Here is a 27,153-nt window from a genome sequence, read left to right on the forward strand (position 1 = left end):
GACTTAAATTTTCCATACAAAAATATATATGGTATATTCACCTTATTGATTAATTCCCATTACTGAGGTTACTACAAGAAATAGACCTACACTCATCTGCTGCTTTAAGCAGTTCTCTAATGGACACAAATACCCTACCCCAAAATGATCTATCCTTCCTACCTATGAATTTATAAATGGCAAATTAAATATTAGATTAGGGAAAGTTTTGCTATAGTGTGGCTTTGGCCTGAAAGCTAAGCTAAGAAGGTTTCAGATACCATATAACCAGGATGAAGCTGACTTACACTTTCAGGGGAAAAGTACATATTTGATTCACATGCCTTTCTATAAACTACTTTAAATTTCCTAGGATAGGAATTTAGAGAAGGTATTCTTTAACTCCACGCCTTTCTATATTATCTAATATCTTCTGGAAGACTGTACTTTACTTGAGCCTACTTTTTAAAAAATGATTATTATAGCTACCGAAAGCATTAAACAATCTGTACGCCACTGTCTGACCCAGTATTATCCATTAGGAAGCTGAATCAAGGTCATACAATTAATCTATGAAATATTAATCCATTTATATTTCTAAAGCCAAGTTTTCAAAAATTGTCTTGAGCTCCTAAGTCAAACTATTGTAGCAGTCGACTTTCGTGAATGAATAAGACATTCTTAGTAAAATGAAATCTGAATCTGAGGATTTATGGGCAATCAATAGATTTAATTGTTAATTTAAGTGGGAAACCCAACCTATACTAATCAACAGGGAGTAAATTTCAGTAAGATAAAGGCTTGTGTTCAAGTGGTACCCTACTTCTTTCATTCCATTTTCTTCCCAATCAGAATGCAATTCAACTGTGAGCAAGTCTCAGTGATTTAAGTGATTCAGAAAGTCTAGTTCAGACCTAGTCCAAAAAATCCTGAAGCATGCCTTTCATGATTTAGTTTAAATATTATATTGGGTCTAAATATGCTATACAGTCGATGACATCTAGGATTTTTCTGTATCAGAGGAACCCACAGATGCCCTACCTCACTCAGAAGGCACTTCTTTGGTACTTGGTAAGTACATTCTCTTGGAATATTCTCTGGAAGTAGCCAGAAGCTGACCTGGATTTCACAAGTAAATCACCAACAGAATTCAACTCTAATAAACTCCTCAGAAAATGTAAATCAAAATTTCAGATATATCAAATGTGGCTCCTCTGGAGTACTGGAAGGGAATATGGGTGGAAAACTTATTTGATAGGGTAGAAAGCTTATATTATAGGTACCTTATTTCCATTACTTCAGTTGTAATTATTGTACAAAAAAAGTAAATTAATATATTTTAATTAAAGACTATCAAACCATCATGAATACTAAAATTATACTTTCTGGGGTTTACACTAACCTATGACAAACAACTACCCCCAAGGAAATAATTCAGTAAATACAACTCCCATTGAGTTATACAGGATGTGACTCTAGCCCTTTAGTTGTGGTAAAAGGCACAGCTGGGGTATAGGATGAGGAGCTAGGGACGCTTTTGTCCTCTTTAACATAGAATTTGTGGCCTCATTAAGTCAGCTGTGTCACCATTTCCTTGCTTATAAATCTTATAAATCTTCAAAATACTTTTCTTCCCTGTTGGGACTTGGAAGTTTATTCATTTCCTGTTTATAAAATATTTTTAAACAATACCAATGTCAAAAAAAAGTATAAGAACTTATAGTATAAAACAAAATAAGCTTATAGAGGAAAAGTTAAGCAATTCCTTTGCTATATAACATGTGGCTTCTAATCACATTGGTTCAATCAAAGAACAAATATAGGGTTATGAGAGATAAGATAATAGCTAAGTCTCATTAGTTTAATCTTCCTGTTAATATTCAAAATGGATATAACATCAAGAACTAGAAGTCTTGGGCAGCCCCGGTGGCGCAGCGGTTTAGCGCCGCCTGCAGCCCAGGGCATGATCCTGGGGACCCTGGATCGAGTCCCACATCAGGCTCTCTGCGTGGAGCCTGCTTCTCCCTCTGCCTGTGTCTCTGCTACTCTCTCTCTCTCTCTCTCTGCATCTCTATGAATGAATAAATAAATAAAATCTTAAAAAAAAAAGAAAGAAATTCCCCTTATCTTAAAAAAAAAAGAACTAGAAGTCTTCATTATATTCATCTCCTATATTTACAATAAAATGTTAAGTCTGAAACTACTGTATGTATGAATGTTTTCTTTTCCAAAAGGAGATACATTATACAACTTCCAATTTCTGATGAAGATCATTATTGAAAGTGAAAAGTTAGCTTCATAAAGAAAATAATCATTTCTTTTATGATGAAATCCATCCCACTTCCATTTCAAACAAATCTGTAATACTTTAAAAAAATTTTAAATATGCTTATTAAAGCACTGAATTACTCTCAATGCTACACTTCACCTTACAAAGTCAATATGAAAATAACTATAGCCTTCAGGTTAAATAAGTTTTCAATAAAAAGTTTAGCAAATAATGTAATGTTATTAATTCCAACATTAACCCCCCAAAATGGACAAAAAACAAAAGTAGTTTCATAATAATTAAATAATTTCTTGCTTTTTATATTGGGAATTTTTATTTATGTTCCATTTCAGTTAAGACACTCAAAAAGATCTTGTTTTTCTGACTTTGTACACTAAGATCATGTGACCTTTTTGACATTTTTTAAGAAACCACATGCACCTGGGGTTGTGTTAAATGTCAGACCCTTATCTCTCTGTAAAACAAATTATCTAAATTCTTTCAACCTGTTGAAGGCATTTTAAACCACAGAAGAGGAGACAAAAATGTATTTCGATTGTTTTAAGGAAGTACATGGCCAAATATACCATGTTTTTCACACTTATACTAAAAAGTAGCCCCTAAAAATGTTTTTGCATGTTTTTAAGAATGCTTTTGAAACAAACTCTTCACTATAACAATGCAGTATTAGCTATCTTTGCCTTGAATCCAATATAAGTCTACACTGGGTGAATATAAGTAAAGTAGTTAGAGCAAGCAGAGTTTGATACTATATAAGCACTATCTATTACCTACTACTACTAGAAATTACTTTGTAATGCAATAAGCAAGCAGTTATTTATTGTGTTGTTCATCATGATAGTAGGAACTCTTTTTTTTTTTTTTTTTTGGTTGCCAAATCATCAAGAATGAAATAATCAAGAATTATTTCATTCTACTTGTAGTGATATACTAACAGTAAGTAATCAAGTGAGATTTATTCCACAAAAAAAGCAACATTTTCATTGTATATGTCACTGGGTCAGTACAGAGTAAAAACTTAAATGAATGCATTTGTATTTTTAGTTTCTATACGCAGCCATGTCTCCCTTGGGGATTTCAACTTCCCCTATAGCTTCACCCTTGACCTTTCTATAACTGACTCTCACAACAATATTTTAGCCTTTACCTCTAAGCCCTCATGCAGTATTTCCACTTGCCCCAAAGACTTCTTCAAACTCTGCACATTCAAAACTATCATCACTCTACACATATCCCCTAGTTTATTCTTCTCTCTGAATTATTTATACCTCTTAGAGGATATCCATTCCTCTCAGCCTGTAAGAACTATTCACTTCTTTTCAACTATAATCACTGCCTCTGTTCAAGCCTTAATGCATGCTAACACAGAACATTCCAGTAACCTCCTTACTGGTCACCCCATTTTTTTCATTTTTGTTATTATTTTTAATTTTTTTGAGTTTAGTTGACACACAATGTTACATTAGTTTCAGGTGTACAACATAGTGATTCAACTTCTCTATGTATTATGCTATGTTCACCACAAATGTATCTGCCATCTGTCATCATACAATGCTATTACAATATCATTGACTATATTCCCTATACTGTGCCTTGTTCCTGTGACTGACTCATTCCATAACTGGTATCTTCCACTCCCCTTCTCCCATTTTACCATATCCCTACCCACTTCCCTCTACCATCAGTTTGTTATAAGGTCAGATTCTACTTTTTGTTTATTCGTTTGGTTTTTAGATTCCACATATGAATGAAATCATATGGTATTTGTCTCTCTCTGACTTACTTCACTTAGCATGATACCCTCTAGACCCATCCATGTTGTCTCAAGTGACATGATCTCATCCTTTCTATGGCTGCATGATATTCTATTGTACATATATACCACATTTTCTTTATCCATTCATCTATTGATGGACACTTAGGTTGCATCTATATCATGACTATTGTAAATAAGGCTGCAATAAACATAGGAGTGCATATGTCTTTCTGAATTAGTGTTTTCGTTTTGTTTGGGTAAATATCCAATAGTAGAATTACTGGATCATACGGCATTTCTGTTTTTAAGAACCTCCATACTGTTTTCCACAGTGGCTATACTAACTTACATTCCTACCAACAGCGCATGAGGATTCCTTGTTCTCCACATCCTCACCCACACTTGTTTCTTATCTTTTTTATTTTAGCCATTCTGATAGGTGTAAGGTGAAATCCCACTGTGATTTTGAATTGCATTTCCCTGATGGTGAGTGATGTTGAGATCTTTTGATGTGTCTGTTGCTGGCCACCCCATTTAATATCTATTTCCTCTAATTTATCCTACATATTACTGCTAAGTTTATGTTTCTAAGATATCTTTTTATCTCTTATTCTCCTGCTTATTTTTTAAAATTTGGTATGCTTATAGAATAAAATCAAAACCGCTTCATTTAGCATCAAACACCATCAATGTCTTGGTGTCTCTGGTAATACTATCCCTCATACAGTCTACCCTCTAGCCCAAGGGTCTGCTCCCATTCACCTGACTTTCATGCCTTATGCTGTTCTGCCTCTATACCTCTGATCATCTAACTTCCTCCACAGCTCCATTCCATTGCCAACAATGCCACTTCCTTCCATGATTTCTTTATCCTTCAAAGCCAAATCAAAAGATATTCTAGGGGCACCTGGGTGGCTCAGTCAGTTGAGCGTCCGATTCTTGGTTTCAGCTCAGATCATGATCTCAGGATTGTGAGATCAAGCCCCACATCGGACTCTGTGCTGAACATGGAGTTTGTTTAAGATTCTCTCTCCTTTTCCCTCTGGCCCTCCCCTCTCTCCCTCTCAGAGGAGAAAAAAAAAAAGATATCCCGATATTTGCCAAGAAACCTTTCTGATACTTTCTCTCCCCTCAAAGCAATAATCGCTGCTTTCCTGTCCTTTCACAGCACCTTAGAGTAACAAAAACATCCTGCCTATGTTACAGTTATTTATATTTCCAGTTTACCTCCTTTACTAAATTAAATTCATTATAGATAGGTTCCATTTTTCTCATTCCATTCTTCCTTTTGAATACAGTGAGGGGGAAATGTCCTCAAAGGTTTATAGGATAACTCTATTCCAATTCTAGCCTATAATTAACATACACAATATAACACAATTTAGCCCATAATTAAAATACACAATGCTACACAATTATATATATATATATCACACAATTATAATTACCTCTGGTGCATATGTTATTTTTATAAGGGAAAATAACTCCTCATAGGTACCAGTAAGAATTTTTTTTAAACTAAGTCAAATTTTTAAAAAAACACAACTTGAGATTAATGCTTTCTCTGTATTAGGGGAGAAAGTGATGACCATGACTTTTTCTATCTATATATCTGGCTCCAATCATTAAGAAATGAATTCGGAGGGTGCTTGGGTGGCTAAATCAGTTAAGTGTCCAACTCTTGGTTCAGGTCAGGTCATGATCTCTTGGGTCATGAGATAGAGCCCTATGATGTACTCCATGCTCAGTGGGGAGTCTGCCTGAAGATTCTCTCCCTCTGCCCCTCCTTCTACTCATATGAATGTGTTCTCTCTCTCTAAAGTAAATGAATAAATCTCTAAAAACAAACAAATAAGCAAATAAATAAAATGCATATTTCTAAAAAAATGAATTCAGGAATTTTCTATTCATCAAAAAATATAATTAACACAAACATGTAGTAAAAATTACAAGAATACTTTCAACATTGTTCACTGAATTCTAAGTTTTACAATAACTGAAGCTTATATTATTTTATTTTTTTGCCAAAATTTAAAATTTTCCCCTAAAAGGAGGCAGGAGTCCCCTAACCCACCTACTTTGGCCTCCTTACTTGAGTCTTTAGCATCCAGCTCTCAGTAGTTCATAATCAGCCCTTAAAAGTTGTAGTCTCTAATAAATCAAATAAAACTTATAAATAACCACAGATTTTTTTCCTTCCGTGTTAAGATCATTATAACTTAATTTTTCCAATGATTTTATCCAGAGATAAAACAGGAAAAGTCCATGCCTTATTAGGAAAGTGTGAGTGGCACCCACAATCAAAAACCCCAAAATCAGATGCATAGTTCTATAGTAAGTCTGTAATTCTTTTTTTTAAAGCTTTTATTTATTTATTCATGAGAGACACAGAGGGAGACACAGAGGCAGAGACATAGGCAGAGGGAGAAGCAGGCTCCATGCAGGAAGCCCGATGTGGGACTTGATCCCAGGACTCTGTGATCACATCCTGAGCCAAAGGCAGATGCTCAACCTCTAAGCCACCCAGGCGTCCTGTAAATCTGTAATTCTGAGTCTAAAAAAAGATATCTGATTATCTTGAAATACCAATAGGCTAACTAAAATAAGAAAATCTATATAATTTAACTTTGCTCATGAATCTCATAATTAATATAAGCCATGAATGAGGAGAATAAGTAAGATTCAAATGAGATAAAAATGATCAGCCCTGGGCAGACCGGTGGCTCAGCGGTTTAGCGCTGCCTTCAGCCCAGGGCCTGATTTTTGTTTAAATAAAATCTTTAAAAAAAAAAAAGATCAGCCCTTTCAAAGCCATTTGATGCTAAGAAAATTACAGCAATGTAGCATGCCAATGGAAAATATCATTACATGATATGATGAAGACATAATAAAATTACCTATATCATATGACCTAATCAGTATTTTAGCTTTTTTTTTTTTTTTTTAATTTTAATTTATTTATGATAGTCACAGAGAGAGAAAGAGAGAGGCAGAGACATAGGCAGAGGGAGAAGCAGGCTCCATGCACCGGAAGCCCGATGTGGGATTCGATCCCGGGTCTCCAGGATCGCACCCTGGGCCAAAGGCAGGCGCCAAACCGCTGCGCCACCCAGGGATCCCAGTATTTTAGCTTTTTAAGAGAACTTATTTACCCATCTATTTGGAAGGAAGGAAAAAGGGTATCATCCATCCCTCTCCAAAATAAACATCATATACAAAAACTAATTCAAAATGGATTGTAGGGGATCCCTGGGTGGCTCAGCGGTGTGGCGCCTGCCTTCAGCCCAGGGCATGATCCTGGATTCCCAGGATCAAGTCCCACATCGGCTCTCTGCATGGAGCCTGCTTCTCCCTCTGCCTGTGTGTGTGTGTGTGTGTGTCTCTCTCTCTGTGTCTCTCATGAATAAATGAATAAAATCTTTAAAAAAAATGGATTGTAAACCTAAATGTAAACACTGAAACTATAAAACTTTTAAAAGAAACTAGAGGTCTAAACCTTCATGACTTTCAATTAGGCAATGGATTCTTAGATATGACACCAAAAGCAGAAGCAGAGAAAAAAAAAATGGATAAATTGAATTTCATCAACATTTTTGTGCTTCAAATATTAACCTCAGGAGATAACTACTACCAGGTATTATTTATGGTTACCTAGATAACCACTACCTAGTATTTATGGTTACCCTTTGCTAAAATTTAGCTAATGTGTAGCTAAAGAAATATAACTATTTCAACACTATCCTAAGAGTAAACATGACTTAAAAAATGAAATCTGGAAATTTTTGGAAGTCTGTTACTAGAGATGCTTCACAATACGACTTTATCATATAATTCTGAAGAATAATCTACCTATCTATGAAGATCAACTGATACATGTTCAGGTCAAAATGAAAACTGCTTTACTATTCCCACATAAAATCTAATTAGGAAAATAAATCTGCTACATACACAGGGGCACCTGAGTGGCTCAGTCGGTTAAGTGGCTGCCTTCAGCTCAGGTCATGATCCCAAGGTCTTGGGATGGAGCCCTGCATTGGGTACCCTACTAGATGGCCAGCCTGCTTTTCCCTCTCACCACTTGTAGTCTCTAGCATGCTCTCTCTCTCTCTCTCTGTCTCTCTCTCTCAAGATAAAATCTTTAATAAAATAAATCTGCTACACACACACACACACACACACACACAAAAAAAAAAAAACCCATATGTAATCTGAATCCCAATAGGAATGACCACCAGATTGACTTTATGGACATTTCTTTCCAACTAACATGGAAAACTGAGACCCTGCTCTAAGTAGTTATACTCTACCAAGTTTTGGATCATCAGGGTATCTGCTCCCCTCCATTAGTACAGATATCGAATATACAATACAATGCAGAAAGGGTGATAATATTATGAGGTTATTAGGACTTATTAAGTTAGGAGTTACTTTCAATATTTCTATTACTATTATTTACTTAACTATACATTCCATCCTATTCCAGAGATGCTATATGTTCATAATACATGCATGTATATGCTCATAAGGATTCAGAATTAATTTGAAAAGAATCCTCAGCCTTTAACTGCATTTATATACTCACTAAAATAGAAAAAGCCCTTGAGTGTTTCTTATATTTCTTGACTCAAATAATACAGTTACCATGGAATATCAGGCAACATGGAAAATAAAAGGAAAAAGAATAAACAGAAATGAGAGATTTCAAGATGCCTGGGTGGCTTAGTTGGTTAAACATCCAACTCTTGATTTCAACTCAGGTCATGATCTCCAAGACATGAGATCAAGCCCTGAGTCAGGCTTCCTGCTCAGTGGGGAGTCTGCTGGGATTCTCTCCTTCTCCCTCTGCCCCTCCCCTCTGTTCATGTGCATGCATGCATGGTTTCTCTCAAATAAATAAATAAATAAAATCTTAAAAAAAAAAAAAAAAAGGAGAGATTTCAAGTTTTGAATCTTACCTAAATCAGTCTTAGGAATATAATAGTTTTTAAAGGGAACTATTAAGATATCTTATTTGGTTATTACACATACCTTGCTGAGCCAAAGTTGATCTTAGCATCCCAGTCTTTGACCAGATTTTTATTTGTCCATCTTCTCCAACTATAAAGAGAAAAATTAATGATATTTTTATCTATAGGAAATAAATTTAAACATGAAATTTGCATATAAAAATCAGTATACCTATATTAATACATATTTAAAATTCAGACACAATTTACTCATTAGGTGACAGTGCTTCATAACTGTAGAATTTAATTGAAATTACTTTGAAATAATTTTATCAGAGTAGCCTAACTCCCATGCCAAAAATTTTTATCTTTTTCCTTTAATCTTAGATTTGTGAGTATATTATTCAAATAATGCTATCATTTTCACTGAAATCTTCATCCTAGAATTCTAAGAAAAGTGCTTTCAGTACAATAAGAAGAGTTGCAGGCAAATTCTCCAGTGAGTTAAGCTATCCAACATCTTGAATCTGAGACAGAACCACCCAGCTAAATTAAGTTGTTCCTTGTTCCACAGAAACTGTGAGATAATACATGTTTATTATCTTAAGCCATTATCTTTTAGAGTTATTTGTTAGACAACATTAGATAAATAATACCACAGCTGAAGATGAGAATACTTACAATAGGGCAGGAGGTGGGAGAATGACGGAATGAAGGTAAAGTTCAGTTAAATAAGAATATTTTGATATTTAAAATTTAAAGAACTACAACTTTTATTTACCCCATAATTAGCCATTTCAAAAGCCTCGACAGAACATTCTCCATAAGTCATAAATGAAAACTAATAATTAACATGACATTCTGAATTATAACATTACCTACCAGCCTAGTTCAATGCTGTGCCAATTATATGTTCTTAAACAATGAAATACATTATTACTAAAGAAAATATTCTGATTCTGTGAAAATTTTTCTTTAAAAAATGTATTTAAAGGACGCCTAGGTAGCTCAGTGGTTGAGCACCTGCCTTAGGCCCAGGGTGTGATCCTGGAGTCCTGGGATCGTGTCCTGAATCGGGCTCCCTGCATGGAGCCTGCTTCTCCCTCTGCCTATGTCTCTGCCTCTTTCTTTCTGTGTCTCTCATGAATAAATAAATAAAATCTTAAAAAAATAAAATTAAAAATGTATTTAAAATGTCATTTTTGCAGACAGCTTACCTGTAACTAATGCTGTTCCTTCATAATTCCATCTTCCTGCAAGAACTGCTCCACAGTGAGCTTCTACGCTCTTTTCCACTCTTCCTAACTTAGAAATTAGATGAAATTTACCTAAAAGAAATTATACTTGAGAAATCTATTTGAATTTACTCAATCAAAACGAACAAGGGGTGGTAGAAAGGGAGGTGGGCGGGGGGTAGGGGTGACTGGGTGACGGGCACTGAGGGGGGCACTTGATGGGATGAGCACTGGGTGTTATGCTGTATGTTGGCAAATGGAACTCCAATAAAAAATAAATAAAAAAAAAAGAATTTACTCAATCAACAAGTATCTGTTGAGTGCCTACTACTAGACTAGTTAGCATAGTGGTAGGCACTGGAGACCTAAGGACAAATAATATTCCTATTCAAATAATTGTTCCCACTCTCAAGGAAAAAACAAATCCATTGGAAAATAGGCAGGAAAACAAAACTATAAAACCTTGAAACAAATGGTGTAATAGAAGTATGTATATGATGCTACAGTAGATCAGAAAAACAATCAATCTCCTCTGGGATATGGTCAGAGGAGCTGAGAAGCAGAGTTTTGCAATCTTGATGGGGTTTGTTTGTGTTTTTCTTGGCAAGCTATAGAAAAGCTGGAAAAGGTGTAGAGAATAGGAACTAGGAAAGTTAAATGGTGCTAAAAAATAAACTGAGGCAAGGGCACCTGGGTGGCTCAGTGGGTTAAGTATCTGACTCTTGATTTCAGCTCAGGTCATGATCTCAGGATCATAAACTGAGCCCTACATTGGGCTCTATCCTTGGCCTGGAGCCTGCTTAAGATTCTCTATCTCTACTCCTCCTCCCCACCCCCAATCTCATTTAAAAAAAAAAGATTCTCTCTTTCTCTATGCCCCTCCTCTCCTTTCTCCTCTCTAAAAATAAAAAATAAATAAACTAAGGCCTACCAAAAAATTTTAAGAGTTTATTTGAACAAAAATTTTCCAATTGGGCAATACTAAACCATAAGTGGTAAAGAAGGGGCTTTACCAATAGGAGTTCAGGGAGAGACTTTTATAGAGAAAAGTGGAAGCAAAGTAAGGAAATTATTGATTGGCTATAGCCTAAGGCCTAGTTGGCTATTTGTGACTGGTTGTCCTTAGGTTTCAATTTCAAAACCTTGAAGCATTTACAGACAGATTTTGGTTTGCTCACACTGGCCAAAGGCTTTAGGGCTATCTGTTTAATGGCCATGTTGTTTAATTAATTTAACAATTTATAATTCCAAATTTTAAAATACTTGTCTTAAAAGATTTCATATTGTGCCAGGCTCTAGGTAGAAAAAAAGGAGCAGGCTACTTGGTTGCTAGCCTCAAAAAGTTCACACACATATAGGTAAAAAGTAAAAACTTACAACCCTAAAGGACCTAAGCAAACTAAGGATGTCAATGGGACAAATCAACTGTGTAAAGAATAAATGCTACATAAAGCAGAGAAAAGATCAGTGTAGTTTTAAATAATCATGAAATCTAAGAATATATAGCTCATAATAAAATAACTAAGTACAGTGAAATTAGAAACTTCCCCCAAATCAATATATATATGTTTTAGTATATATATTTACACATATATATTAAAACATATATATATTTCAAAGTAAAAAAATAATGTGGCTATCTCATCAAATTTTGACTCAGAGAATTTATTTTGTTTGAATTCACTTTCAACCTAAGGCTTTTCAAGACTGGCTTAATATTAACACTTCATTAAAAATATATCTAAGTCAGATGCTTGAGATAGCTTTAAAACATTTCTCTGGAAAACTCTAATACAGATGGCTTTGAAACATTTAACACCCAGCACCCTGTGGTTATTTCTGTAACCATCTACCCATTCTTATTAACAAAGTCATTACCTCTTTTTTTACACACAGTGCAAATTATTTGCAGCTCTGTTGCAGCATTTTTTATTGGCTATGATCCCTGATCTGTATCAGGGCAGGGGGCCATGTCTTAGTCATATTTTTATTTGCAATAGTGTGTTTACATAATCAGCATTTGTTAAATTTAACCAACTCAGTAACTATCTCCTAACTTTAAATAAATAAATAAATAAATAAATAAATAAATAAATAAATAAATAAAAGACTGCACTGACATTCTTTTTTTCTCATTCCATTCAATAGCTTTACTTTCTCATCATTCATTTTCTAGGCTCTCTACAATAAGCTACTCTTCTCCTTCATCTAACTACCCACTAGCAGCATCTGCTTTTCCTCATACCTTCCTTTTAACTTTATATTTATTGCTGTGTCATTTTTTAATGTAATAAGATTACTCTGAGTTCAACTGTTATTATTTAACTGTTATTATTCAACTCTGAATAAGATTACGCTGAATTCAATGTTATTATATAATAGTATTAATATATTCTGAATTCAACTTGAAATTAATTGGGATATACTTTTTTAATGCATTGCTTTACAGAGAAAACACAAGGGGGAAAAATCTCAAAAGAGGAAACTAAAGATGACATAGAGTAAGAGGAAAGCTAATCCTGTGGCCATTGTTTACTTTATCCAGGTCTGTTCTCACTAAATGTTAACATATTGCCTAGCACAGAATTTCCACATAATAAACAACTGTTGCATAAAATGAATGAGTCCATCACCAAAGAGATTAACCAATTAACTCTTAAATCAGAAATGAAAGATCCAGAAATTTCCTTTCAATTTATTCCACATTTGAGAAATTGTATTTATTTAGATCATTGATTTTTTTATCCTAATTACCTAATACTGATTTTCTGATAAGTGCTAAAATTATTCTTGCTTCCTATGACCTCACAGAAGACACATACTACGACAGCTAGGGTCAGCTCTTTGCATAGATTTGGCACTCAATAAATCTATTTTGTCTAGGTACAGATTGCTTGAGTACTACACCTACCAAAAAGCATAAATATAAAATTACATATATCAGTATTTTTATTTATTAAAAAATGTTCTAAGTAGTATTCATACCCAAAGTGGGTCTTGAACCCAAGATCCTGATCAAGAGTTGTAAGCTCTACCAACTGAACTGGCCAGGTGCTCCCATATTGTAAATATTTTAAGCCCTAAATTATCCATTTAACTATTTTGTTTCTTCTCTCCAACTTTTCTATAATCTTTAAAAATGCAAGACTCAAACTACAGATCAATTTATTTCTAATTATTTGCAGGAGTGGTGTTGAGAATATAATTGATACAGTTATATTAATATATTGATTTATTGAACAAAAATAGATTTAGAAAACAAACATGGATATTTAAATTCTGAGGTATAAAATTAACCTTTTGTTCATTAAAGAAAACAAAACTTTTTTAAAAGAGGGAAATGTTATAAAAGAGAAAAAGAACAGAGGAAACATTAAAATTATATAAAACACATTTCTTAAGGTTAGAAATGCCTTAGGAAATGTCCATGGAAACATGAAAGGGCTTGGAATAGGGTGTTAGGAAAAAGGACACAAGAGCACTTTTGCAGACTGTTTAATAGCAGAAATGATTTGGCAGATGGTTGCAAAAAGCCACAGAGATCTGTAACAAACTACTAACTTATGATAAAAAGAAATGAACACACAAATTCTTTTTAAAGTGGGATTTTTAAGTAGACATATTAACTAACAAAATATGGGACTTATTTTAAGATATCTAATACAATGTATTAAAAAAAAACCTCAGTAAATATAATTTAAGGAGAATTTAGCAGCTTTACAAAAGATTTTATACCAGAATTCCTTTACATGGCAGCTCCTCTAACGCATTTTACATAATTCAATTATTTTTTAAATGTAAATCTTTTACTACAGTGTCAACTATCTCTTCTAAAAAGTAATATACAGCTACACGAAATATTCAAAAAGTAGTAGTAATGTTGGAGAGAATTATTGGTAAGACAAAGTACTTGGCAAAAGTCTATGTATTTCAAGACCTGCCATCAAATCTCAGGGATCTCTTTTGGAATGTTACACTGTACAGAAGAGGGACTCAAAAACTGTAACCCTTTTGTACGGACTTTGGGGGAGAAAAATCAAGAGGAGAAAGTTGGTGGCAACTAGAAAAGAGAACCTCCTGAGCAGTAAATTAAATTCTGAAGAAAAAATTTTTTTAAGAATTGGGTTATCATACAAAATGAAAAAAGTCCTAGAGATATGCTGTACAATGTTGTGTTATAGTTAGCAATACCACACTATATATTTAAAAACTTATTAATAGGCTAGGTTTTTTTGTTATGTGTTTTTTTAACCAGAATAGTATTTTTTTTTTAAGTATTGGGTTATCAAAGAATAGAGCTGTGATAGATAAAATGACCTCAGATGTTTATCCGGCAGCAAACACCTTGACCACCTCCCACTACTTTCTTCTGTCTTAAACATTTCTTTTTTTATTTTTGGATGCTTTTTTCTACCTTATCCATTTCTTTTCTTTGATCTATCATACTTTTTCCAGTCTTTCACAAGTTCCTAGATATCCCTCATCCTAGCTTAGAAGAAAATACTCAACTATTCTGCTTTGGTTCTCAGGTCTTCCCACATCTAGCTGTGGCATGTAATGTTATTTGTTTTTTTATGCAATAAAAATAAAAATTAAATTAAATGCTATAGTTTCTCAGGAGTCATAGGGGCACCTGGGTGGCTCAGTCAGTTGGCATCAGCTCAAGTCATGATCCCACTGTTTTGGGATCTAGCCCCCTATCCAGCTCCATGTTCAGCGGGGAGTCTGCTTCTCCCTTTCCCTCTGTTCTGCCCCAACCCACCCTGCTCCTGTATGGTCTCTCGTATGTGCTCCCTCATGCTCTGCTCTCTCTCTCTCTCTCTCAAATAAATAAATAAAATCTTTTTTAAGTCAATATATTTATACTTATATATTTAAATAAATTTCACAAATTTATCTTTTAAATTACATGCTTACATTAAATTTTTTCCCTAGCAGAAAGTGTTTTCTCTAAGGCCAATTTGAAATAGAGACCCAAGCAATTATTCTTTAGTTGAGTGTAATTAAGTGATCTTAATTCAGAGAAACACTCAGACAACATGAATTATCAAGACTTATAACATTTATTGTCCATATGCACTAGATAAAAGTCAATTCTCACATACTATTAAGTTTAAAAAGGAAAATGCAAAGAAAATATATGGTATGACTCTGTGTAATACAGAAGATGAAATGAGAAAATATGCCTGTATCTGTTTATTTTTGCCAAAAGAAACACAGAAAGGATAAATCAGAACCAAAGAGATTGTTTACCTACAGGGAGTAAATAGAAACAGGGTGTATGGGATTGAGTGGGTAGGAGTGATGACAGAGCTTTGAGTATTTTTTTTAATATAGCATTGTCTTTGTGGAACCATCCCTGTTAATGTTTTACATATTCAAAAATAATCAAATCAACAAGGATGGAGGAGAAAGGAAAACTTAAGTAAAAAACAAACAAATAATACATTTAACTATATTCTAGATGAATAACATGACAAGGAAGGGGGAAATGCAAGTAGCTTTTGAACACAGGACTTTGACTCTATATACTCATTATAAAGATAAAAGCAAAAGTTAATAATATTAAACTCAAAAAATAATAATAATAATATTAAGCTCTAGTTTTTTGAAGTAGTATAATTAGCCATTCTGAAGCGACCTATGTGTATTGTAGAATTGAACGAGTAAATATATTGAGACTAACAGGCTCCCTCACTGTTTCTAAGTATGGAAAAGAGAAAGACTAGAATTAACCCTGTGATGTTGAATTGGTGGCATCAGAATGAACTCATGGTTTTTAGTATGGAAAGGAAGGAAGGAGAAAAGGAAGGAAAGAAAAGGGAGGGGGAAAAGGGAGGAAGAAAGAGAAAGAAATAGCTGTAGATATATTTCTTAATATATATTTATATCCTTATTTCTTAGCTCTCTGAAGGACCTTGAAATACAGCATTGTTAGCATTCTCATCTTGTTTTTAAAATACTAATAAGCACCAAGAAAAGAACAGGTCTTCTTGGAGAAATGGATGATTTAAGGGCTGGAACTGGGAAAACACAAGATAAGCCCTAAACATCTTGTGCCAGCAAAGAAGTGCTCAAAAATGATGAGGAAACATTACCCCACCTCCAAAAAATTCACTGGAGCTGGCTAGATGGGGTTCCACTGGCCAAAGCTGGGACAATTTTCACAACAAAATCAAAAATTACAACATCAGGATACTAAAAAAAAAAAATAAATAAATATCTATGAGTCTAATCTGACATGATTAAACAAAAAAATGGGTAGGAGAGGGGAGACTCTTCCTTGCAGCAGAACATCAACTAATCAATATGGAAGGAATTACGGAGTTTGAAAAAAAACCCCACCATTTGGCAACCATCTGAGTAATAATGATTCAGCCAAATATCAACAATAGATGCTAAAATAGAAGGAGGAAGTTTAAGGAGGAAGAGAATATTTTTACATAGTTTGAAAGTATCTGTTCACAAATTTTTTATTGAAAGGTAAAAATAGTAACTTCACAGTGGATTAATTTAGTGAATACAACCTTCCAAAGTAATCACAGTTAACATCACTAATAATGGGTCAAACCAGCATCATGAATCTCTCAATCTGATGCCCTAATTATTGCTTTAAAAAAATGTGTAAGCAAAACCTAATTATGAGGAAATATCAGACAAACACAAATTGCAGGACATTCTATAAAGAAAAAACAGGTTTGTTTTTTTTTTTTTTTTGAAAAAACAGGTTTGTATTATTTAAAACTGTCAAGGTCATAAAAGAAAGGCTGAGGAGACTCTAGATTAAAGAAAGTTAGAGAGATATGACAAAAGCAATGTGTTATTCTGTACCAGAAAAAAACAAATTTCTATAAAAGATGTTATTAGGACAATTGTTAAAATTTGTATATGAACTGTACATTTAATATAACATCAATGTTAAATTTCCTGATTTTGATCAATGTTTTGTAGTTATATAACAGAAAATCCTCGGGGTGCTTGGGTGGCTCAGTTAAGCATCTGTGTTCAGCTCAGGTCATGATCCCAGGGTCCTGGGATCAAGCCCTGTGTCAGACTCCCAGCTCAGCATGGGAGCCTGCTTCTCTCTCTCCCTCTGTCCCTGCTTGTGTATTCTCTCTCTTGCTCACTCTCAATCTCTCAAATAAATAAATAAAATCTTAAAAAAAAAAAAAAAGAAACCCAGAAAATCCTCATTCTTGGGAAATGCACTTAAGTATTTATGGTAAAAGGGGCATGTCACACGTCTAGAAGTATATAAATTACCCTTAAATATTTAGGGGGAAAATATGTGTGTGTGTGTGTGTGTGTGTGTGTGTGTGTAGAGAAGAGGGGTAGGGAGAGAGGCAGAGAGCCACTGATAAAGTACATGGGATAAAATGTTAACAATTAATGAATTTGGATAAAGGATATGCAGGATTTATTTGTACTGTATAATCTGTACTACCTTTCAGTAAATGTGAAATTATATAAAAAGTTTTGTGGTTTTTTTTTTTAAGTCAACCCTTCATTTTATCATCTGAGGTAAGCCAAATTCTAGCTATGGTTCAGAGTCAATCTTCTAAGTGCCAACTGCTTTCACACAATATCTCACTTAATCAAGACTCAGAAAAATCAGGTTAAAAAAATACTATGGTAAATTCATCTCCAAAGAAGTGGAATCTGATTTGATACTTTGCCATAACATCCCTTCTCTCTTCTGGTTACAAAAGCCCTCTTCTCTCTTTCCCTTTCCATGGTGGCCTGAGGCCTGCTATGCTCAGTCAATGTCTCATTCCCTTGACTAAAATGATTCTCTCATGGGCATATAACCCAAGCTCGATCAGGACTCTCTCTGAAACTTGTCTGCAAGAGATACTGAGGAAGAAGCACTTTCTCTGTGACATTTCTTTTCTAGGATGAGCCTTGAGCTCCTGGCTGCTACTATGCTCACCTTGGATGGAGAGAGCCCATCCAAGAGATGGTGAGAATGGGGGCTAATGCAGCTGTATTTGGAGATCTACCCCTGGAGTTACGTGAACCCAAAAAACCCCATCTGTGCATAAATTACTCAAGTAAGTTTCCACTACTTTTGATGGATGTATCAAATCGACATAGTAGATATAATGTAATACAGACAAAAACAGCTCACATTATTTCTAAAATAAAATCATTACCTCAAAAAAGAAGAAAAATAATGCTTTTTACTCAACAGTAATAAAGCTACAGTCATATTAAATAAATCTCCAACTCTGTTAAGTGGAAATCAACATGTACTAGAAAATAAAGACAATATCTAATGGCTTACTAAATGTTGCATGGTGTCCATATTTTCACGTGGTTTCCAATTTTTTTTAGTGTGGTTATGTTATAAAGTTAAATTTGATGAAATTAGAAACTAAAACTGAGAAAAGCTTAATAACTATTTTCTGTGAGATGACCGAAAAAGTAAAGCTGAAAGCTCAGATCAAATCCCAGGATATGCCAGCTTAATTCACTTCCTTCCATGACCATATAGCTTTATAGCCTAAACACAAACCAAATGACTACAAAGAATATAGATTAAATATGTGTAGATGAAGGTATGCAGATCTAGAAATATTGGCTTTGTGAAACAACTAAAAGCATAAGTCATACTAATAGACTATGTCTTTTAAATACAAAGATGAGTGTATGATATTTATTAAAAACTTACCATCAGAACTTGTGAGGACAAAGCTTTCTGCTTGAGTTTGTTTCTTTATGCCTAAACTTTTTGGAAACCAGTGAAGATCTATTGGGTAAATATCATCAGGAAGCTTTACTATTTGACTTGTTTCACCAGTTAACAAATTCCACTTCACTATCTGATGATCATCACTACATGAATACAGTTCTTCAGCAGTAGTCCAGCCCACACAGCTTACTAATTCTTGATGTGTCACCGTGTTAAGGAGACATAAAATGAAAAAGCCTTAAATCTTAATAAATAAAATAATTTGCAGATGTAGGTTATAAGAAAAAGATAAAATAGGGTCAAATATTTCAAGCTTCTAAATATGCTTTTCATTTCACGACTTTCATATTTTTTCCATATAAAGGAAAATAACATCAAGACAGTTGTAAGAAGAATGGAGAGCAAGAAATCCACATGGCGAAGAGGAAAAAAAGAAAGATCTGGCAACATGAAAAATCTTAAATTGTGTTACAAAATATTCCATAAATAAGGTGAAAAGATACACAAAAACACCTAACAAATCGAAAGGTATGAAAGAATATACACTTAACTGTTGGGAGATAGGTGAAAAGAAAAGGGAACTATAGTTTTTAAATCTACGTAGATCCATAATATTTAAGTCATTAGAATAAATATGTATTATTTTGATAAGTTAAAAAAAATCAAAGTGTTAAAAGAAGACTGAATTCTAACAGTAATATACCTGCTTAAATCATACATTATAATCACAATTTACCTAGGAAAAAACCTACAGCTTAACTGCCAAAACTAAAATCTTACCATACTTTTTGACATTAAACTCAGGAAACAATTCAACTATAATTTACTACATCTACATGATGCATAGCAGTGGATAAGATATGAACTCTAAAATTCCTACTTTATTTAACTTATTTTTCTCGGTCTCTGATTTATCAGAATTTCTAGAAATTGAGGAGCTCAAGTAGCCCTCTCTTCCTCCACCAGAACTGGCTGGTTACCCTAGCAGAACCGTGTGTATAGAGAAGGCATTTCAGTTTGTCATTTACGAGGAACCTTTCTCTTGTTTATATCTGGGTATCTATATTACCAGCTCATTCCTAGTTGGGTTGTTTGTTCTCCTGTTGTTTTTGTATAATCCTTTTACTTCCTTCTCCTCTCACTAGTGCTTTCTACTGGCTTATTTCAGCAATCAAAAAACTCTAAGGAGGGCAGCCCCGGTGGCGCAGCGGTTTAGTGCCGCCTACAGCCCAGGGCGTGATCCTGGAGACTCTGGATGAGTCCCACATCAGGCTCTCTGCATGGAGCCTGCTTCTCCCTCTGCCTGTATCTCTGCCTCTCTCTCTCTCTCTGCATCTCTATGAATAAATAAATAAAATCTTAAAAAAAAAAAAAAAACTCTAAGGAAAAAGAAAGAAACGATGTGCCATAGTATTCTGGAATGTTCTAAGATTTGTTTAATACTTCAAAATGATAGATTAAGCAAATAACCAAAAAGGTAAAAGAGAAATTATAGGCAGATCTTAAAAGTCTGCAAAAAAAGGGTAATAAAGTAGCATTGGAATATTCAGCATATAATCTAAACAAAAGGACTGCAATATCCTGAGACCATTACTGAAAAATTGTTCCAATATAATTGCTATAACCTAAGCAATGTTAAGTAAAACCTAACATTAGAAAGGGAGAATGTTAGATAAAACCAAGAAAGGAAAAAATATACAGACACATACACACACACACACATAACACACATCCATTCCAAAACAAAAAACAGTATGTTTATCCTTACATAAATTGCTGTAAGTACACATCACATGTGTGTGATGTATCTTATGACTAAGATATCTTAGTCATATCTAAGACTATGGGAGAAATGAGGGACTGACAGATTAAGAAAGTTGAAAAAACTGCTATTATTCTTCAAGTTGAAATGGTAAAAGCAGACAATGGACACAGCTGAAATCTGTAAGGGGGGTGCCTGGGTGGCTCAGTGGTTGAGTGCCTGCCTTCGGCTCAGGGCGTGATCCCAGAGTTCTGGGCTCCCTGCTCTGCTTCTCCCTCTGCCTATGTCTCTGCCTTCTCTCATGAATAAATAAATAAAATCTTTTAAAAAAAAAGAAATCTGTAAGACTGTATATGGCATGAGGACACTTTTTGAAAAGACAGTAAATAGGATATAAGGAGAATTAAAAGGAATTATATCTTCACTCTAAGGGTAAAATAAGTAAGATAATAAAAATTTTAAAACTTTGATCAAATGTCTAAACAGTGCTTTGTTATCTCCTATGAAGGACCACATTTTTCTCTATTTCAAATATATCACAGATCAACATATTATAAGATAAAATAAAAATGAATTATTAGAAAAATGATCTTATATTTGGGTGTTGTGACAATGTCAAATTGCTACCAAAATTTCTTACCTCTTACTTTCTAATTTCTGTACTTTACCTTCACAGACCTGCAATGAAGTTACAGTTGATTCTTACAGAAGCACTAATCTAAATAACTAAGAATGAAGGTAGAGAGACCTGTCATATCTTCTTGACACATAATTAGGTATTCCTGTTACCAAAATATAGGGTCGTGCATTTGAGAAAATATTTACAATAGCTACCTTCCCACATGAAATAATAGAGGCCTGACTGCTCAGATTTCCCCAGCTTATCCTCCACTTTATCGTGAGTATGAAGAAATAGAGCAGAACTCAATGAAAACACACTAGATCGCATTAGCAAAGAAATTATTTGGTTTAAAAAAATCTGCTCTTTAAGATCCTAGTAGACTAAACAAAAACTATGTTTTATGTACTTAAGCACAGTACTTAAGTGGAGTTAGAAAAATGTCAATAAGAATTTGAAAGTAAGATTTAGAGCAAATAGTTTGCTTTGGAAAATTACCTCTAACACATGATCTCAAATATTTCAAAAACAATTTGGCTAAATTACCATTAAAAGGATGAAAAAAATCCACTAACTAGAATACAAAATAGAAAACTTTAACAATACTCTTGTAAGATGATCACAATAAGGTTTATAAGCATTAAAAGGATATGTTTTGGTTCTTTTAAAAGAGATATCTTCAGTCTCATGTCTCCACTTTCAGCAATATTTTAAAATGCAACTTGATTGTATTCACTGTAAAAATAAAGGGAAAAATATAAAATCTTCATTACAAACACCTGTACACAAAAAAATAAAGGCAAGCAAAACATCTTAGCACTCCAAAGACAATGAAACACCTTTAATACTGTTGGCATTAAATACACGGAAAGAAGAAAACTAGTCAGTGTGCTAATCCTGCCAAGGAGTGACTGGAAGCCCTGGGTTGCACTCCAGAGGTCCTCTACAACCTGCCTGAAAACAGTTTCACAAGTGCAGAACACCACTACATCTAATCAGGTAAATAATTTCCAAAGGCTGTCCAGGAGCCAAATCAAAAGACTCTATAAACTGGGAAACCCTTAATGGCAGATCAACATTGGTCCTATTGAATGGTTATATGTTGGAATAAATTCCCAAGATCTAATCAAGGGATCAAGGCCTTAATTTTAAGGGCCTCAATTATGGAGCCTACATGTCAATATTATGACATCATCAATCTGAGGTTCGTGGGAAGTAGATAACTGCCCAACAGGTATGTTAGCCATGGTGGCAATGTAAAAATAAGTGAGTTATTTAAGGAAAAGGTAATAAATCTCTTATAAAAACTATAAAAAAAATCACAATGTAATTGTCAAATAAAAATATGGAAAAAGAAGAGTAATATTCCCCCAAATAACCATGTCATCAGAAGATACAAATCAAATGGAGTTTCTGCAAAGAAATTAAAAATAGAACTACCCTACAATCCAGTAATCACACTACTGGGTATCTACCCAAAGAATACAAAACCACTAATTCAAAAGGATATTATGTACCCCTATATTTATTGCACCATTATTTTCAATAGCCAAACTATGGATAAAGAAGAGGTGATAGGGACTCATGGGTGGCTCAGCAGTTGAGCATCTGTCTTCAGCTTAGAGCATGATCCTGGGGCCCTGGGATCAAGTCCTGCATCGGGCTCGCCACAGGGAGCCTGGTTCTCCCTCTGCCTATATCTCTGCCTCTCTGTGTCTCTCATGAATAAATAAATAAAATCTTAAAAAAAAAAAAAGAAGAGGTGATATATATGTATCTATATCTATATATATATGAAGAACAAACATGATTACCAGAGGGTCAGTGGGTGAGGATGAAATAGGTCATAAAGATTAAAGAATACACTTAACACGAAGAGTACTGAGTAATGTATAAAATTGTTGAATCACTATATTGTACACCTAAAACTAATATAACACTGTATGTCGCTGGAGTGAAAGTAAAAAACTTAAACTGGGGTGCCTGGGCAGGTCAGTTAGTTAAGCGTCAGACTCTTGATTTCAGCTCCGGTTATGATCTCAGGGTAATGAGATTGAGCCCAGGTTCTGGCTCTGCGCTCAACAAGGAATCTGCCTGAGATTCTTTCTCTCTCTCTCTCCCTCTATACTCCCCTCCCCCCAAATCACGTGCACACATGCACAACCTCTCTCTCTCTTTTAAATAAATAAATATATTTTTAAAAACTCCTCTTGGGAGCACCTAGGTAGCTCAGTGGGTTAAGCACCTAACTCTTGATTTTGGCTTAGATCATAATCCCTGAGGTCCTGATATTGAGCCCGGGGTCAGGTTCCCAGCTCAGCAGGGAGTCTGCTTGTCTCCCTCTTCCCTTCTCCCTGCTCACTCACTCTCAAGTAAATAAATAAATCTTCAAAAAAAATTTATAAATAAATTACTCTTATTTAAAAATATATATATAAACCAAGAAAATTGCTAAATTGTCTGAATCTAATTTATAGTTACAGAATTCTTTCTGAGTAATATCACTAGACAAAAAAGAAAAAAACAAATGAAAGAGTAATTAAAGGAATAAAAGTCTTTTCCCCCAATAGAAAATTACTGCTAACTACATCAAAGGAGGTGCTGAGTATAGGCAAGTATTCAGTGGGTATCCCTTAGATATTTCTCATTCTCCCAAATCCAAGAAGACTTTTAGATCAGCAAAGTGCTAAATACAACTGTATTTCAAAACACCTTTTCCACTTATTCTGCTCATAAATTTGTTAGACTGGTGGGGGTGGGGACTATTAAAACCACAGAAAAAATCTGAAGTTTTATGGTCAACCAATATGCAACTAGGGTCAAAACATTTCTCTTCTAGATAGTTCACTTAGGGAGACCTCTGTTTTTCTTAAAAAGTATCAACCTAGCCAGAGCAAGAATACACTCTCTTCTAGGCACACCTTCCAAGGCTTACTTTTTGGTCCTTAGGAACACCTTTAGCACCTTTCTCAAAACTCCTCCTCCCTTCCATCAGACCTTCTCCAATTACAGGGGATGAAAAAAGAGCAAAAGTATCTACAAAATGCTCCATTTCGAAATAATTCAAATTCACCAAGCTTATATGGATTTTAAAACAATAAAGGCAGACAAATTGTTGCTTCTGGAAATGACAATACAATAGATAAGAAAATATATATAAAATCTGAATATACAATTATAATCAGAAACTTAAAAGATCTTTAGCAAAGGCATGATAAATTGGTTTTGGTCCAGTATAGGTCAACATTTGTGGGGGTTAAGAGGAAAAAATGTGCCAGCAAACCCTGACAGTCCAACTATCAAAATATATTCCAAATCTGGTCACTTCTTAGTACCTCCATCACAGTCCCAAGCCACCATCATCCTCTGCCTTCACTACTATAGCAGACCCAGAGCTGATCTTCCTGCTCCTACACTTAACCACTTCAAGCTCTCCTAAATACAGCAGCCAGTAAGGCTTTTAAGCTTAAGTCAGATTATAAAAGCCAGTATGGTTAATACACAGTGAAGGAAGGAAGTGGACAGAAATTGGGAAAGAAGAGGGACACAAATCACATAGGGGCTTGGAAAACCACAATAAAAGCTTTGATTTTTTTTCTTCTAAATGAATGGAGAAACAAGTGGAAGGTTGTGAGCAAAGAAGCGATATGATCTCACTTATATTATTAAAGTATCAGTATGGATAGTATTAAAAAAAAAAAAAACAGCAAGGATAAGCAAGACTGGAAGAAGAGAAGCCAGTTAGGATTTCAGTAATCCAGAAAAGAGATCAAAGTAGTCTGGATGAGGAGGTCAGTAATGGCACAAATGATATGAAGTGAGCATATTTTGAATATATTTGGAAGAAGAATTCACAGGATTTGTGGTTGAATTGAGCTTATAAGAGAAGTCAAATATGACTCTAAAGTTTCAACAGGTAGAATGGAGTTGTCATGTACTAAGATGATGAAGACTAAGGAGAAACAGGTTGGAAGGAAGGATATCAAAAATTCTATCTTGGGGAACCTGGATGGCTCAGTCAGTTAAGCATCTGACTCATTGTTTCAGCTCAGGTCTCGATTTGAGGGTCATAAGTTCAAGCCCCACATTGGGCTCCAGCTGGGCCTGGAGGCTACTTAAAAAAAAAATCTGTCTTGAATATGTTCAGCTCAAGGTGTCCATTATACATCCAAGTGGAGAATTCAAGAAGAAAATGGATATCCAAGTTTGGAGTCAACAGGTCAGAGCTGGAGATCTGAATGAGACATCACTTCGTGGGTTGTCAGCACAAAGATCATACTCAAAACCATGGGATAAGATAAGACTACCTAGCAGAACATGAAAATGTGGTAGCTTCAATGGCCTAGAAGTCCTACTGAAGTCTGAAGAACTGTCAACATTAAGATTCTAGAGGGAGAAAACTAAGTGGAGACATATAATGGGATGCTTAAAACAGGTTTTGAGAGAGAGGGTAGATATTGGTAATGATAAAGTAGGTTAAGACTATGCAAGTGGGTATATGAGGTCAAGGAACTAAGAGGCCAGGGAATAGAATGGAATAATTTGTCAATATTAAATCACTGAGAATAATAACAGTGAAGTGGTAGAGAATAAAGACAGCTAGCCAGGTGCTAAAATATTCATTGAATGAGGAAAAATAGCAAAGAGATCTGCAGCTGACTGTAAAAAGACAGGATAGAGAATGGTTTAATTTGGTAGGATTTGTTTTAAAGGGACTAGGAAATTATAAAGAAGAAGAGAAAGAGAATCAATTGTCCAGATACATCATTGAGAAACAAGACCTTTTAACACATGGGATCCTGGGAGGCAAAACAGCTTCCACTTGAAGGGGCCCATGGGGAAAGCAATTTCCTTAGGAAACAACCAGATTTAAGTTAGACTACCAAGGTAAAGGGATCACTCAGAATAGAGGCTGAGAATGTAGATTTGGCTAATGACATACTATGAGTTCCAAAGACAGAGTGGCAGGATTTAGATGGGGAGGAGCTAAGAGTTTGGGACAGATGGTAGAAATGACTGGCTGTCCTCCAATATTCATTCAACCTTTCTTCTGTGGTAGTAAAATCTGAATTTTTGCTGTACACCTGGCCACCTAGAATAAAACTATGTTTCCCAGCTGACTTTGAAACTAAGTGTGAAAAACAAAAAATAAAGAAACTAGGTGTGGCCAAATAGGGCATTAACAATTCTGAAACCCATATAGAGATATTACAACATCATTAACGTACTGGCCCGATCTGGGATTTACATTCTGTGGGGGTTAGATAACACTGCACAACAGTTGTGGTTAACCACAGCAGCAATATGAAAAGTAAATGGGTTACCTAAAGAAACCATTTTATTAACTCTTATAAAAATTTTATAAATAACAACATAATTGACAAAAACTTAGAAAATAAGAGTGATGCTCTCCATGCCATGTCAAGGCCATGCATAAAACAGCAACAAGATAGAAGGAACCAAGACTTTTGATCTTGTGAAGCCATATTGGTTTTGTACCAATTATTCAGTGATAGAGAAAAAAGTTTGTCATATTATCATCAACAGCTAAACTTAATAATGAACTAACACACGGAATTAAGAGTCTTGAATGTGGAGATTGAGGTAAACATGGATGTAAGGCATGCTGGAATAGTCCCAATGGTCTCTCAAAGCAAAGTGGGTAATCAATTTAAGTTGTAGCCTTCTTCCTGGAACTGGTCTCTTAGGTAGTTTGTAGCGTTGATGCTGAGTTTTATAAGGGAGGAAGAGGTAATCCTCATAAGAGCACAGGAACTCTGTGGGATTCCTACTCAATCTGTTATGGGTGTTAGACTTCACTTCAATGGGCAGTTTTTTTTTTTATTATTATTATTTATGATAGTCACAGAGAGA

At 34.6% G+C, this 27,153-nt stretch overlaps 1 protein-coding gene across 6 annotated transcripts in view; it reads right to left on the bottom strand.

Moving 5' to 3' along the window:
• Nucleotides 1–27,153, bottom strand: part of IFT80 (intraflagellar transport 80) — a 123,085-nt gene that overhangs the window by 85,455 nt on the left and 10,477 nt on the right. For 5 of the 6 annotated variants that reach the window (XM_072807903.1, XM_072807905.1, XM_072807901.1 and 2 more), the window contains exons 2-5: nucleotides 21,930–22,014; nucleotides 18,878–19,097; nucleotides 10,189–10,299; nucleotides 9,054–9,122 (exon numbers count right to left, since the gene is read on the bottom strand). In XM_072807903.1, the coding sequence (XP_072664004.1) occupies nucleotides 9,054–9,122; nucleotides 10,189–10,299; nucleotides 18,878–19,097; nucleotides 21,930–21,968 (439 nt within the window). In that variant the 5' untranslated portion in view covers nucleotides 21,969–22,014. The remainder of the gene's footprint in view (nucleotides 1–9,053; nucleotides 9,123–10,188; nucleotides 10,300–18,877; nucleotides 19,098–21,929; nucleotides 22,015–27,153) is intronic. The other variant, XM_072807906.1, reaches the window with a different exon arrangement.

The sequence above is a fragment of the Canis lupus genome, chromosome 31, assembly GCF_048164855.1.
Source record: "Canis lupus baileyi chromosome 31, mCanLup2.hap1, whole genome shotgun sequence".
Classification (NCBI taxonomy): domain Eukaryota; kingdom Metazoa; phylum Chordata; class Mammalia; order Carnivora; family Canidae; genus Canis; species Canis lupus.